Source organism: Phaeodactylum tricornutum, chromosome 24 (genome assembly GCF_000150955.2).
Source record: "Phaeodactylum tricornutum CCAP 1055/1 chromosome 24, whole genome shotgun sequence".
NCBI classification, from domain to species: domain Eukaryota; phylum Bacillariophyta; class Bacillariophyceae; order Surirellales; family Neidiaceae; genus Phaeodactylum; species Phaeodactylum tricornutum.
Window position 1 is genome coordinate 982 of NC_011692.1, and position 15,153 is coordinate 16,134.

Here is a 15,153-nt window from a genome sequence, read left to right on the forward strand (position 1 = left end):
GAGTACACACCCTGAGAAATGCTGCTTCATCTTCCCTGGAAACAAGACCCTTCCCAAGTAGTAACTGCCAAGCACCTCGCTCTTCTTGTTCTATTTCATGCATCCTTTCTGGTTTCTGAGTTCCCAAAAAGATACTGATTGATGCATCCTTGCCTCTCTGCTTAGGACGAAGCCTCCCAAAAGCCTGAATCAAACTCATTGCACTGTACAAGTACCCAACAACAATTATGCATTGGCATCTGCTGCTTTCCACACCAACCAGTGCAATTGTGGTGGAAATCATATCCACTTTCCCATCTCTCCATGCTTGACAAATACTGTCCTGCTCCACTTCAGGTGTTTGGGAAGTCACAAGTAGACACTGAAAACTCTTGGAACACAGCTGCTGGAACAGAATCTCTGCAACTCTGGCAGATGCTGCAATGATATGAATTGCACTTCTTGAATTCTGATTCCTCTCCTGGACCACCTTTTTAGTTACTGCAGCAACTTCATCATGACACTGCTTGATTGACAGGGAAAAGCCATCACCAATACAATCACTGTCTGCCACAGTCTCAAAGGCAGATACTCCATAGTACTTCATCAGAGAAGAAGGAAAGGTACATGGAAGTGTACCACTCAGAGCACAAATGGGAACACCAAACATTGCAAGGTCCTGTAAACAGTCAAATACTGGTCTGAATGTTTCTGTATATGGACAGTGACACTCATCAATGACAAAACCAGCCAATCTTGATTGCATGCTTTGCACTATGTGATGATGGAACTCCAACAATTTGGACAGAGTATCAACTGTGAGGAATAGAATGTTTGGAAGAACATCTGACTTTAGAATGGTGGGAACTTGATTGGAACAAACAGCAGAGCTCTCCAACATCTTAACACAGAAACCATCTAGTAGTTGAAATTTGGCTTCTGCAGAATGGTAGTGATTGTAGGCTAGAAACTTGTAGGGAACCACCACAACAGTACACTTCCTTGTCAAACCAACTCTGTGCCTGGTGTAGGCTGTCACCTCCCACACAGCAGACTTCCCTCCACCACAAGGTAGATTGGCTACCACATTCTTGGATAATGTGGACCATGTCAGAACCATACTTCTCTGAGTCTCAGACAGCCAATTTGCTTCACCACCATACAGGATTTTGAGAGCAGCAACAATGGTTTGCTCAGGCAGAACATCCAGGGGAATATCATAGGTCCACTGAGTATCCTTGTCTCCAAGGTGAAAGTGGTAGGCATCATAGTAGTCCTCAAGATGGGTCTTCCTATGAGTAAAGTAGGTACTGGCATGAGTGGAAGGAGCATGATGACTCTGCATGGCAACCATGTCAGAAGTGGTGGCCTTCCCATCATCTTGCACAGGGAACAAATAGTTGGACAGACTTGCAAAGAAATGCCTGACTTGAAGATCATCAGGCACTCTGGGAAGACAAAATAAAGACTGCACAAAGTCTTTCATGTGGTACTTCCTATCACTTCTTACTGGGACAAAGCATGCCAAATCCCCCCCTGTCAATGAAATGACAAGTCTGAAGAGCAGTACAATCCTTGAAATTGACTTTGGAAGCTTATGCTGAGTCAGCTCAGTACTGAGTTTTGACTGGGCCTTCCACTTCTTTGTAGATTTGGCATAGAAGTACAAAGCACCATTCCCCCAGAGAACTTGAAAATCTTGGAGGCCTAAAGTTTCTGAATGTCTCATACTGCCAAGACCCAGACCATGTAAACAGAACTCAACAATTGATGACAGATGATCTTGGTCCATTTCATTGAGCTGAGGAGACAGCTCCAAAGAATCACTGGACACATCTCCACTGGCTTGTTGAACTTGAAAGTGCACACCATCATCAGCTCCACCTGATATTCTGACATTGAGCAAAGGCAGAGTTGTGGTCAAAAAGACTTCCCAATCCTTTCCATCAAAGATCTGACTTAGAACAAGTCTGGCAGCACCAACAACCCTTGGAATGAGAGTCTTCCAAACTTCTGGCTTGAAGATGAGACCTTGAACCACTATCTCTCCATTCCTGGAGAAATGCCTGTCAATAATAATCTTGGGTTTCTGCATCTGAATCTCTCTGAGCTGTCTGATCATAGGTCCAAAGGTGTTCATCATGGGCCTCTCCATAACAGTTTTCACCAGGACTTTTGCTCCTTCCATGTATCCAAGAGGATTGCTCATAGTCCCCACAACAGAACAGTAGGCCAATCTGAACAAGTGCATTATGGTGGCAACTTGGGAAGCAGACTCATCAGCTGATCTTAACACAAGTTTGCCCTTGGAAATGAAGAAGCATCTAGATGCAGCATAGGAACAGCCCAATGGATATTGACTTGTGCTGCATGGATTCTCAAGCAAAACATCAACCAAAAGCTTACCAATCAGACCCATTTGGATGATTTGAGTAGAAGAATCATTGAGCTTAAGATGGTCAGAGATTTGTGTTTTCCTCCTTGCAAACAAGACAGTATCAGCAGCATCTTGTTTCCAAAGGAAATGCAGCAGCTTCTGCAGTTCCTTGCTCAACACATTGATATTTTCTCTCATAGAAAAAGTGGTATTCTGAGCAACCTGATTGATCTCCACTCCCTCATAAAGCATCAAGCTAGCTCTGAGGTTGGCAGGCACTTCAGCAACTTCAATCCTAGCATATTGAGTCAGCCAATCATCTGCAGTCTCAGCCAACTTGGCCATTTGTAGTTCAGTAGCCTCCTGGTCACTGTACTGAAGAATGAGCTGTCTGATTTTGCTTTCAAATTGGTTTCCAGTGCTTCTGATCATTTGTGAGAAAATGGGAACATATTTCTCAGCATTCTCATCACTTCTTACAAATGGCTTGATGATCAAGGTCATATCACTGTAGGAAAGAAGTACAGATGCCTGTATGACTACCTTTTCTTGAGGCAAATATTCAACCACCCTGTTGCATATTGTCTTGACACATAGCTTTTTGACCACTTTGGCCTGAGCACAAGACCCACCTTTTTGGATTGCATTGCTAATGTGTCTCTTGATACTACCAGGTCGGGAAAAGATTTCACAGCAGATTCCACATGTATTCATTTCCTTAGGCACATCTGAGCAATAAAATTGATTTGGAGGTAATGTCTTCATCCTCTCTACTCTCAGCTTGAGTTCCTTGAAAGTTAGACCATTATAGCCAGCATGGTATTTTCCTATGTGCCTGAAAAAGTTGCCTCTGTGTTCTACTGCAATTTTTGTCTTACATTTGAGGCAGTATAAACCAAAAGGTGTAGATTGGAATAACTGATCATCTATTCCTTCATTTACTGTAACTTCATCAGATGGAGATTCTGTTAATGTTTCTTTGGGAGAACTTGGGGGGCTCAAGAAGGGTGGTTGTATATCTGCTGTTGGTGTGGTTGTTTGGGCCTTACCCCTACCAAAAATAATACTGCTTGCTGCATCAACAGTGTTGGGTACTGAATGTGAGAGGGGTAGTGATTGTGTCAACTTTTCCCTTTCCTTTCTCTTTTTTCCTGTGGCTGCATAGGGATTATTAACAAGGAAGGGCACATTTGGTGGTTTGTTTGATTGTGCATCACTCATTGTGTAGATTGTGCTGTTCTCTGGGAAAAATTGCCTGTGGGAGTTTTTTGGAAATTGTTAGTGAGGAATTGCAAAATCATCTGTTGCTGTATGTTGAAGGTGACTTGAATCTAACAGTAGGAGAAAAAAGGACCTGCCAGAAGTACTGTCAAAATCTATTCTTCTGCGTCCAGGCTTTTTTGCATGGATAAATCCCCAACTGGGTCACCAAAATGAATCCACTTATATTGCATTACTTATATGCTTCAGAAAAATGATTTGGAATCCAAGTTGATGCATATGGTCCAGACAGTTTCTTCCTACCAGTGTACATTCATCTTGACTAAGTGTAAATAGATCATATTGCGTTGCTTATATGCCCCAGAAAAAAACAAATTAGAGCCAAAGTTATGCACTATTTTAAATGTTCATAAATCACAATCCCAATCAATTGTACATAGATCTTTTTGCTGTACTTTATTATTAAATGTAAATTTGAACCCCATTGGACGTGAATAAGCCAGAAAATTTCAACAGAAACCGAAAATACACATATGCTGTGTAAAATGGATGGGAAATTGGAGTTGACACCTTCAGAAAAATTCACGACGCAAACAAGCCTTTTTTGCCCGCAAGCTTTTTTTCATGGAATGCAGTCGCGGTGGTCAGAACAGAAGATCATGGTATGACCAAACCCACGTCCTAAAAATATTAACTGCGGGAACCTTGATCAAAGTTGTCCGGCTGGGAAGCAATTGGCTGTGTTTGTTTTGACATTGGTTGGGATTGGTTGAGTTGGTGCTGTCTGTGGTGACAACAAGAACAGCAGCGATGACGACGAGAAAAGCAGCGACGACGACGAGAACAGCAGCGACGGCAACAGCGCCAACAACGACAACTTTGACAACAACAATGGTGAAACTAGATTTGTTGACCTGGGACAAAGTTAACCTTTTGTTGGCTGCAACTTCCCACATGTGCTGTTAAAAGGCACAATGTAAGCGTGCCGTTTGGAGCAAACAAAGGGATTTTTGACGATGGAAAAAGCCGTGCTGCAATCGCAACGTAGGAAACGGAAGGCAATGATACCAAAGCTGTATCCTACAAATCAAGAATACGGACACTATTAATAGATATTCTTCCAATTGCGAAGGGTTGACCAAAGTCGGTGTCGGCAAAGTAGCAGTTGTATCGGATCACTCTGTGACAGCAGGAAACCTTGCTTGGCTGCAGTAGCCCGTGAGTTCTACTATCCGTCGCAAACAACACTTTCCCTCTCTCTACCCATGATGGGAGTGACCAAGAAAGTTGCAGATGCAGGTAGTGTGGGGGGTTGACCAAGTAATGCCAAATAGAATCCACAATAGAAATTGAAGATAAAATAGACAGCAAACAAAATGCAACCAACATGTGTTTAGAACATCTACAGATAGTACAAGCAAATTGAGAAAATGTACCAAAGTCTAATTTTAAAGAAGACTACTTGATGTTATTCCTGTAGAGCCCAGGCTGTCAATAGGGCCAGCGCAACTGTTTCATATTGCTCGATTTGGGACGTTGTTTGCATCTTGCTTGACCGTCGCTCCTTTCGTTTGTTCTCCTTCCTGATTGTCCGACAAGGCCGCTAATCCCTGCTTTAGCGCTTCTTCGAAATTCTGCTGCTCCTGGTGCGCTGCTTGCATCTGCTCCTGGAGTTTCTTGTTGAACAATTTGACATTGTCTTCCCCATTCCGGGGAGCAACACAAGAGCGGGCGGGTCTGTCGCGAATGAAGCACCAGATTTCGTAAAACGCTCCGAATTACACTCCAAATCACCACACTGCATGATCACCAGTCTTCTCTGGTGTTAGCCTACCCTATCCGCAAAAAAACATCCGCGGTTGATGCTGTTTGCGGGCTGCATTGTAGATGCACACATGGTACCGTGAGTGTTTCTTTTGTAAAAATTGACAAAGTTTGACGAAAATTTCATCTGCTTGTAGCTTTAGCGACGGCAAGTCCAATTCGGCTGACGATGAGTGTCAGAATACGGTTGTACGTAAGCAACACAGAACACAAACGCAATTTGCGGAAGAAGAACTGACTGTGAAAGCTGTTTGCCAGACGTCAGCAAGTTAGGTATCCCTGTGCAGTAACTATAACCCTATTTGATATCTCAGTGCAATTTGTTGATATCCCAGTGCAATTACTTATATAAAATCTGATATCCCAGTGTAAAGATAAAATATGCATTCATGTATATTTTTACAACACCCGGATATCATTTTCCTTAGGGATTTTCGACGATGGAAAAAGCCGTGCTGCAATCGCAACGTAGGAAACGGAAGGCAATGATACCAAAGCTGTATCCTACAAATCAAGAATACGGACACTATTAATAGATATCCTTCCAATTGCGAAGGGTTGACCAAAGTTGGTGTCGGCAAAGTAGCAGTTGTATTGGATCACTCTATCTGTGACAGCAGGAAACCTTGCTTGGCTGCAGTAGCCCATGAGTTCTACTATCCGTCGCAAACAACACTTTCCCTCTCTCTACCCATGATGGGAGTGACCAAGAAAGTTGCAGATGCAGGTAGTGTGGGGGGTTGAACAAGTAATGCCAAATAGAATCCACAATAGAAATTGAAGATAAAATAGACATCAAACAAAATGCAACCAACATGTGTTTAGAACATCTACAGATAGTACAAGATAATTGAGAAAGTGTAACAAATTCTAATTTTAAAGAAGACTACTTGATGCTATTGCTGTAGAGATCAGGCTGTCAATAGGGCCAGCGCAACTGTTTCGTATCGCTTGATTTGGGATGTTGTTTGCTTCTTGCTTGACCGTTGCTTGTTTTGTTTGCTCTCTTTCCTGAATATCCTACAAGGCAGCTAAATCTTGCTGTTGCGCTTCTTTGAACCATGGCCGATATCCTGCTCCCGCTGCGCCGCTTAGGAGTTTCTTGTAGAAGGCTTTTACATTATCTGCCCCATTCGGGGAAGCCACGCAAGAGACGGCGGATCTGTTGCAAATGAAGCACCAGATTTCGTGAAACGCTCCGAATTTCGCTCCATCAGCAACCTACATCATCACCAGTGTTAGCCTACCCTATCCGCAAAAAAGATCCGCGGTTGATGCTGTTTGCGTGCTGCATTGTAGATGCAGACATGGTGCCGTGAGTGTTTCTGTTGTAAAAATTGACGAAGTTTGACGAAAATTTCATCTGCTCGTAGCTTTAGCAACGGCAAGTCCAATTCGGCTGACGATGAGTGTCAGAATACGGTTGTACGTAAGCAACACAAAACACAAACGCAATTTGCGGAAGAAGAACTGACTGTGAAAGCTCTTTGCCAGACGTCAGCAAGTTAGGTATCCCTGTGCAGTAACTATAACCCTATTTGATATCCCGGTGCAATTTGTTGATATCCCAGTGCGATTACTTATATAAAATCTGATATCCCAGTGTAAAGATAAAATATACATTCACGTATATTTTTACAACACCCGGATATCATTTTCCTTAGGCACAATGCAAGCGTGCCGTTCGGAGCGAACGAAGGGATTTTTAACAATGGAAAAGGCCGTCCTGCAATCGCAATGCAGGAAACGGAAGGCAATGATACCAAAGCCGTATCCTACAAATCAAGAATATGAACACTATTGATAGATATCCTTTCAATTGCGAAGGGATGACCGAAGTTGGTGTTGGTAATATTGGATCACTCTATCTGTGACAGCAGGAAGCCTTGCTTGGCTGCAGTAGCCCATGAGTTCTACTATCCGTCACAAACAACACTTTCCTTCTCTCTACCCATGATGGGAGTGACCAAGAAAGTTGCAGATGCAGGTAGTGTGGGGGGTTGAACAAGTAATGCCAAATAGAATCCACAATAGAAATTGAAGATAAAATAGACATCAATCAAAATGCAACCAACATGTGTTTAGAATGTCTACAGATACTACAAGCAAATTGAGAAAGCGTAACAAATTCTAATTTTAAAGAAGACTACTTGATGTTATTTCTGTAGAGCCCAGGCTATCAATAGGGCCAGCGCAACTGTTTTGTATCAATCAATTTGGTACGTCGTTTGCTTCTTGCTTGACCGTTGCTTGTTTTGTTTGCTCTCTTTCCTGAATATCCTACAAGGCAGCTAAATCTTGCTGTTGCGCTTCTTTGAACCATGGCCGATATCCTGCTCCCGGTGCGCCGCTTAGGAGTTTCTTGTAGAAGGATTTTACATTGTCTGCCCCATTCGGGGAAGCCACAGGAGCCAGCGGATCTGTTGCGAATGAAGCACCGGATTTCGTAAAACGCTCCGAATTACACTCCAAATCACCACACTGCATGATCACCAGTCTTCTCTGGTGTTAGCCTATCCTATCCGCAAAAAAGATCCGCGGTCAATGCTGTTTGCATGCTGCATTGTAGATGCACACATGGTGCCGTGAGTGTTTCTTCATCTGCTCGTAGCTTTAGCGACGGCAAGTCCAATTCGGCTGACAATGAGTGTCAGAATACGGTTGTACGTAAGCAACACAAAACAGAAACGCAATTTGCGGAAGAACAACTGACTGTGAAAGCTCTTTGCCAGACGTCAGCAAGTTATGTATCCCTGTGCAGTAACTATAACCCTATTTGATATCCCAGTGCAATTTGTTGATATCCCAGTGCAATTACTTATATAAAATGTGGTATCCCAGTGTAAAGATAAAATATTCATTCACGAACATTTTTACAACACCCGGATATCATTTTCCTTAGGGTTAACTTATGAGGAGTTTTTGGATAGATTGTGTAGGAAAGTAATACTCTGGGTTCTCCCGCCCCTTAGGGCCAGCGCAACTGTTTCGTATTGCTTGATTTGGGAGATTGTTTGCATTTTGCTTGACCATCGCTCCTTTTGTTTGTTCTCCTTCCTGTTTGCCCTACACGGCAGCTAGTTCTTGCTTTAGCGCTTCTTCGAAATTCTGCCGCTCCTGCTGCGCAGCTTTCACCTGCTCCTGGATTTTCTTGTAGAACAATTTGAAATCGTCTTCCCCATTCCGGGGAGCAACAAAAGAGCGGGCGGGTCCGTCGCGAAATAAGCTCCAGATTTCGTAAAACGCTCCGAATTACACTCCAAATCACCACACTGCATGATCACCAGTCTCATCTGGTGTTAGCCTACCCTATCCGCAAAAGATATCCGCGGTCAATGCTGTTCGCGTGCTGCATTGTAGATGCACACATGGTGCCGTGAGTGTTTCTGTTGTAAAATTTGAAGAAAGAAAAATTCTCTACTAGCTAGAAGCTGTATAAAAGGCGAGTCCATTTTGGCCAACACTGACTGTTCACAGTTGTCGTAAGCAACACAAAACGCAGACACAACTTACGGAAGAACAACTGACTGTGAAAGCTGTTTGCCAGACGTCAGCAAGTTAGGTATCCCTGTGGAGTTTAAGCTTCACCCTTTTTGAATCTCAGTGGGAATTTTTTGGATCCCAGTGGGATGCATTAAGTAAAAAATGAATCCCTGTGTAAAGATAAAATATACATTCATGTATAAATTTACTACACAGGTATCTCCTTTTCCTTAGGATCCGTTGTTTACCAGTAGGTATTGGTTGTGTTGGTGCTGTCTACAGTGACAACAAGAACATCAACAATGACGGAAGTGATGATTACAACGACAACGGTCGAAGAGGATCCGTCGCCCCGGGTTAACCAGTACCCTTACTTAGCTGCAGCTACCAACTGTGCTTTTGTATGCCGCAACAAAAGCATGTCATTTAGGGCCAACAAAGGCCGTAAAATGTTTTGACCATTTGGAAAGGCCATGCTGCAATTCTGACGGAAGGAACCAAAGGTTTTCATTGAAGCTGAAGCCTCATCAAACAAACAAAATTCCGGGAAGTGTTGGCAGACGGGAGGAAACCTTGCTTGGCTATTGTGGCCCATGAGTGCTGTTGTCCGTTGCGCATGACCCTTTTCTTACCCTAATGCAAGTGACCAAGAAAGTTGCAGAAGCAGGCAGTGTGGGGGATGTGAACAAGTAGAACCAAATAGAATCAACAATAAAAATAGTAGAGAATACAATAGATATCAAAATACAACCAACATGTGTGTAGAACAGCTATAGATACTACAATCACTCAAAAAATGCGTAACAGTATGTTTAATTTATAAAGACTAGTTGATTTTGTTCCTGAGTGCAAGCAGTGTCTCCATATTGCAGCGTCGTAGCGTTCGTAGCCCATTTGTAAATTTGTTGGTTGGCGCACGCTGCTTGCGTCGGGCTTTGTCCCAGCCATGTTCCAATTTTCTCTTGACATCATTCAAACCCTGTCGCAAACTCGCGTTTGCGGAACTTCCGCTCCCTGTGCCGCTTGCGTCGGCTCCTGGAAATCCCGTCGAGGATATTGCGCCTGGAAGCTTTCCAATCCGGTACGGTCTTCCCACCTTGCCACCTGCGGAGGCCAGAACTTTCTAAAGCGGACAATTGCTGCTCCAACTACATTATTTCATTGTCCGTGGCAGCTTGTTGGAGTTGCTAGAACTCTTCCTAATGGGTGTGCCTATCATTTGGATATTGAAGTTGTGTTGAAGGATGAAATTCGGAAAGATTGGACGGACAGAGAAGTTTGGATATTGCAACATACACTGTTGTTACTGCCAGCCAGAAATCTTGATTAGGCGGGTGTTTTGGTAGGGTGTTTTCACAGCGTCACTTTAAAATAGTAAGGATTTGAAAACGATTTTATTGCATTAGAAAAGAACTATCGTTCTCCGGGTTCACCAAAAGGGTTTACTTATATTGTAGGACAGTGAACCCAGAGTAATTACTTACAAAATCGGATAGTGAACTCGGAGTAATTACTTACATGTCGGATAGTGAACTCAGAGTAATTACTTGGGCGTAGTTTTTGGATAGATTATATTCATCATTGTATGAAAGTAATACTCTGGGTTCTCCCTCCCCCTAGGCGCCTCGAAAGAGAAAGTGGCAACAAGGCCAAGATCTAGAGCTAGTGAATCCCAGATATATGTTCCGACAAATAATGCTAAAAACTTAGCATTTTTATCTACTAATTAGCATCAAATAGTTGCATTGCATGGCTACAATTTATTTATATTAAGATTGTTCTGTGACATATATGATTAACTAACTTGATCAATTGCAAATCAATTTTGTATGAAGTCCTGTAAAGTTGATCTTTCACTGTTTGAGTTTCCTACTTCATTTGTCTTTTTTCTCTGATTTTCATTCTCCCAATCCTGTTCCTCTTCATTGCAATGTTCATTTTCATGTTTTTTCTCTCTTTTTTAGGTCCTCTTTTTGGCAAGGATACTTTGACCGGAGCAGAGGTCTTTGCAACGGATGGTGTCGTGGTTGGAGGAACAACTGGAATGCGGGACGGTGCGGTGTTCAAAGAAGGTGCCGTCGAGGCTACTACGGATGGGACTTTGGAGGGAAAACCGGATGGTGAATTGTCCAAAGAGGGTGTCATTGAGGCTACCACGGAGGGAATTGTGGAGGGGAAACTGGATGGTGAGTCGCTCAAAGAGGGCGTCAACGAGGCTACCACAGAGGGGTTTCTGGATGGGAAACTGGAGGGTGAGTCGCTCAAAGAGGGAGACGCGCTACCCATGGGGGGCACAGCCAAAACGGTAAGGCCTTTAAAATAGCAAACCGCCAAAAGATTGAAGACTAGCAGGGTATTGGTATGAGCACACATGATTCTTTTTTTGGATGAATCCTTCTGAGGAAACGAATCAGCGTGAGAATTGCGCTATGGTCAGTTGTACTATTTCCCTTTGCTGACGAACACTTTAAAAGCTGAAGGAAGTACGTACCAAGACCATTTGTTTTGTGGGCTGATTGTGACAAGAAAGAAAAATCGTGAAGACTCTGGACGACTGATAGGAAAGTTTAACCGGTACTCGCGGAAAGCAAAACGAGAAATTGAGAAGGCGAGTTCTCATTCCAAAAAAGTTGCCATGACTGCGATGATCAAAAATTGCTAATCCATTTTGGTACATATACTCTCCAAAAGCCTACTTAAGTGGAAATTGTTTGTTAGTCGGTTAATTCCCTTAACAACTGCAGGTAAAAGACAATCAAAGCATAGCTGCAGGAGGTTGGTATGATTTCGGCTGCATGCCGAGCTCCAGGCGCGTACCTCGATTTTCGAATTTTTTTGAGAATCTTTATTTAGTGATCACTATTTCAGAACGCCAGTTGGGGTCTGAGAAGGCGAGTTCTCATTCCAAAAAAGTTGCCATGACTGCGATAATCAAAAATTGCTAATCCATTTTGGTACATATACTCTCCAAAAGCCTACTTAAGTGGAAATTGTTTGTTAGTCGGTTAATTCCCTTAACAACTGCAGGTAAAAGACAATCAAAGCATAGCTGCAGGAGGTTGGTATGATTTCGGCTGCATGCCGAGCTCCAGGCGCGTACCTCGATTTGCGAATTTTTTTGAGAATCTTTATTTATTGATCACTATTTCAGCACGCCAGTTGGGGTCGTAACTACTATGCGAAAGATGTGCCAAAAGAAGTATCTCTAAGGAAGCGGAGATCCCAGACTACTATCTCTTCACGACTCCACAACTTGTATTCAATTTCTTAGTATTTACTCTAAGGGAGGATAATCTTCACGACTCCACAACTTGTATTCAATTTCTTAGTATTTACTCTAAGGGAGGATAATCCCTAAGGGGAGGAATCTTTCATGGAAAGAACCTCTATTTCAAGTCAAAAAGAGCTAACAGTAACTGTAGGAGTAAAACCATCTGTGTGATCCCAAATATACTCTGGGATTTCCCTCCCCTTAGGACTACGGCCTAAAGCCAGAATTGGGTGTGATTAGAAACAAGCCATAACCTTATTGGTCTACCGAAAAGGTATACTTGATTACTTATGGATGGCCGGCCTGAACTCAATTGGTCTACTGGGAGGAATTTCTTACTTTTAAAAGGAGTTTTTGGATTAACTTTTACACTGCCAGGAACATAAGTACTACTCTCGAGACCCCTCCCCCTCAGTTTATGTACTTCTGCTAGTCTTGACACTGTCTGTCATTAAAAAGCACATATATAGAGAAGCAGCGCTTTCCAAGCTTAATCACCAAATGTCCACTCGGGTCCCCGAAGACTTGAACATTGGTCCAGAGGAAATGTCAAACGCATTGTGGAATTCTGGAAGGTTCGACAAAGGACAGTTGCAGCGCATCTCGTTTGGACCGTGTGGATCGAGCGTCAAAAGCTGCAGCGAACGCTCTTTCTCAATATTTTGACGCCAGCACTGAGCCCAGGACATGAAGAATCGTTGAGTTTGCGTGAAACCGTCGATTAACTTGGTATCGTCGAAAGAGTCTGTGGATTTTAAAGCCCGGTACGCAAGACGCAGCCCTCCGAGATCGGCAATATTTTCACCGCTTGTGAGCTTTCCTTGCACATTCTTACCGTATACTTCAAAGTTGTTGGCTTGTTCCACCATGACTTCGACGCGCTTCTCATACTCTTCAGCGTCATTCTCTGTCCACCAATCGTGCAGGACCCCAGCGAAGTTGAACTTGCGCCCCTTGTCTAGAACACAACAAAGCAAGTCTGAGAATCAGAGTGCACACGATAGCTGATTCACTTGCGCTGTTCAAAACGTACCATCGAACCCATGCGTCATTTCGTGGCCAACCACAGCTCCCATAGCCCCAAAGTTGATGGCGTCATCAGCATCCATGTCGAAGAATGGGTGCTGCAGGATTGCCGCTGGAAATACGATTTCGTTTAAACTTGGGTGGTAGTAAGCATTGACCGTTTGAGGCGTCATGAACTGCAAGGGGGGAAAGACACTTGATAAGGACAGCTCGCCAAAAGCAATGTCAACATTGACTCGGAAAACTGTTTTCATTCGGTGCGCACTCACCCATTTTTCGCGGTCAGTAGGTGCATTCATCTCTATGACTTGCTCAGAATGAGCAAAGCCTTTTGCTTTGGCAACCATATCCAAAAACGAATCTTTCTCCGAAAATACAAGTTTAGAATAGTCCAGCCATTTGTTTGGGTAACCAATTTTGATGCGGAATCGTGACATTTTCTTTAAGGCTTCACTGCGTGTAGACTCGGACTGAATCCAATCAACTTCCTGCAGCCGTTCTTCTAGAGCAGCACGCACTAATTCAACAATTTTCATTGCCCTCTCCTTGCACGACTCGTCAAAGTGTTCCTTACAATACAGCTTTCCCACTGCTTCACCCAACGCCGACTCTGTAAAAGCCATTGCCCTTTTCCAACGAGGTTTCATTTCCTTTGTGCCCGAAAGTTGAGTCTCGCAAAAGTCAAAGTTCTCTTGGACAAACACTTTCGAAAGGAACGGTGCGTATGCATGCAACGCATGCCACTGTAAGTAGGCAAGCAATGTTTCGGGATCGATCGTCGATGCTACATCAGCAACCTTTTTCACAGCGCTCATGTTGCGTACGTTCAAGTTACCTAGCGACTCGGTGGATTTCCCCGTCGACCCAATAAAGTAGGATGCGAACGAAAAAACCTCCTTTCCAAGATTATCAAGTCCAGACATGGGCATCATATTATAAACAGCGACCGGATCGCGATTTTCCGTCTTTGTCATGTGTGATCCTGCCAGCAAAGTCTCTACGGCAAAGACTTTCTTGGCTAGACCTGTGGCAGTCTCGGTGGATTCTGCGGCATCAGGATCGTTTAAAAGCGTAAGCATTTTTGCTATGTGAGAGATGTAGAAATGGCGCTTCTCCTCCTTATCGTCGTCCAAATAGTAGTCGCGATCGGGCAATCCCAAGCCACCTTGCGAGACTTGCAGCAGGGAATGGTCCGAGTTTTTATAATCGGGACTCGCACCCGTGCTGAAAAAGGCGTAGACACCTGGGATCACAGGGAATACGAGAATAAGAGAACGAGAACGCAGAGAGCAGTTCTATTTTTACCAACTTACCGTACTTTGAAGCTAAGTTTCCCAACAACTTTGCGTATTCCTCCATTCTCTTTTCCGTATAGGCCGTAACGATGGTTTTAATGAGATCAAACAACGGGGCCAACGGCTTCATTCCGGCTTGTTCGATAGCATTTTCATTCATGGCAGCAGCATAAAAGGCAGCAACCTTGCGTTCTTCTTCCGTGGTATCTGTCTTGCTGGTCAAAGTTTCCAAAATAGCTTTGCATTGCTCTTGCGATTTCACGTGCAAAGAGAGGAAGGTATTCCAAGAGGGATATCCGGCTGGAATGGGGTTGTTCTTCATCCAAGATCCATTTGCCCATAAATAAAAATTCATTTTCTTATCGATCGATTCATCAATATTATCACGGCTCAAGCCAAACTGGGGGTTGGCACTAGCTAATCCCGATGTTTTCTCACAGTCACCACAGAGTTTGGCGAACAAATCGCCAGTTGCACGCGCCCAAGGGTTGTCGCAACAAGGACATATCGTAGTGTTGTTACCTTCGGCGGCCTGGATGCCCTCACTAAACATTTGGAGGAAAATAAGATGGTGTTTATGACCGCAGAAAATACACAAACGATGATGCAAACGATTTTCGTAGTCAAAGTCAAAACGACAGGACAAAGTTGTTGTTGGCTGTGAAACAGTTTGTTCC

The 15,153-nt window shown here is 43.5% G+C and overlaps 3 protein-coding genes across 3 annotated transcripts; 1 reads left to right on the top strand and 2 right to left on the bottom strand.

Moving 5' to 3' along the window:
- Nucleotides 1–621: 621 nt before the first annotated feature.
- Nucleotides 622–2,701, bottom strand: PHATRDRAFT_40474 (predicted protein; the record flags this gene model as incomplete). Its single annotated transcript, XM_002184515.1, has 2 exons — nucleotides 622–658; nucleotides 831–2,701. 2 exons carry the CDS (start codon nucleotides 2,699–2,701, stop codon nucleotides 622–624), a joined length of 1,908 nt encoding a protein of 635 aa, XP_002184551.1.
- Nucleotides 2,702–10,814: 8,113 nt separating this feature from the next.
- PHATRDRAFT_40475 (predicted protein) lies at nucleotides 10,815–11,207 on the top strand (the record flags this gene model as incomplete). Its single annotated transcript, XM_002184437.1, has 1 exon — nucleotides 10,815–11,207. The coding sequence occupies one exon, from the start codon at nucleotides 10,815–10,817 to the stop codon at nucleotides 11,205–11,207; it is 393 nt and encodes a 130-aa protein (XP_002184473.1).
- A 1,322-nt stretch (nucleotides 11,208–12,529) lies between these two features.
- PHATRDRAFT_49707 (predicted protein) lies at nucleotides 12,530–15,143 on the bottom strand. The gene is made up of 3 exons (XM_002184516.1): nucleotides 14,495–15,143; nucleotides 13,189–14,424; nucleotides 12,530–13,113 (listed from the first exon to the last, which is right to left on the bottom strand). Exons 1-3 carry the CDS (start codon nucleotides 15,027–15,029, stop codon nucleotides 12,650–12,652), a joined length of 2,235 nt encoding a protein of 744 aa, XP_002184552.1. The 5' UTR covers nucleotides 15,030–15,143; the 3' UTR covers nucleotides 12,530–12,649.
- Nucleotides 15,144–15,153: the final 10 nt, after the last annotated feature.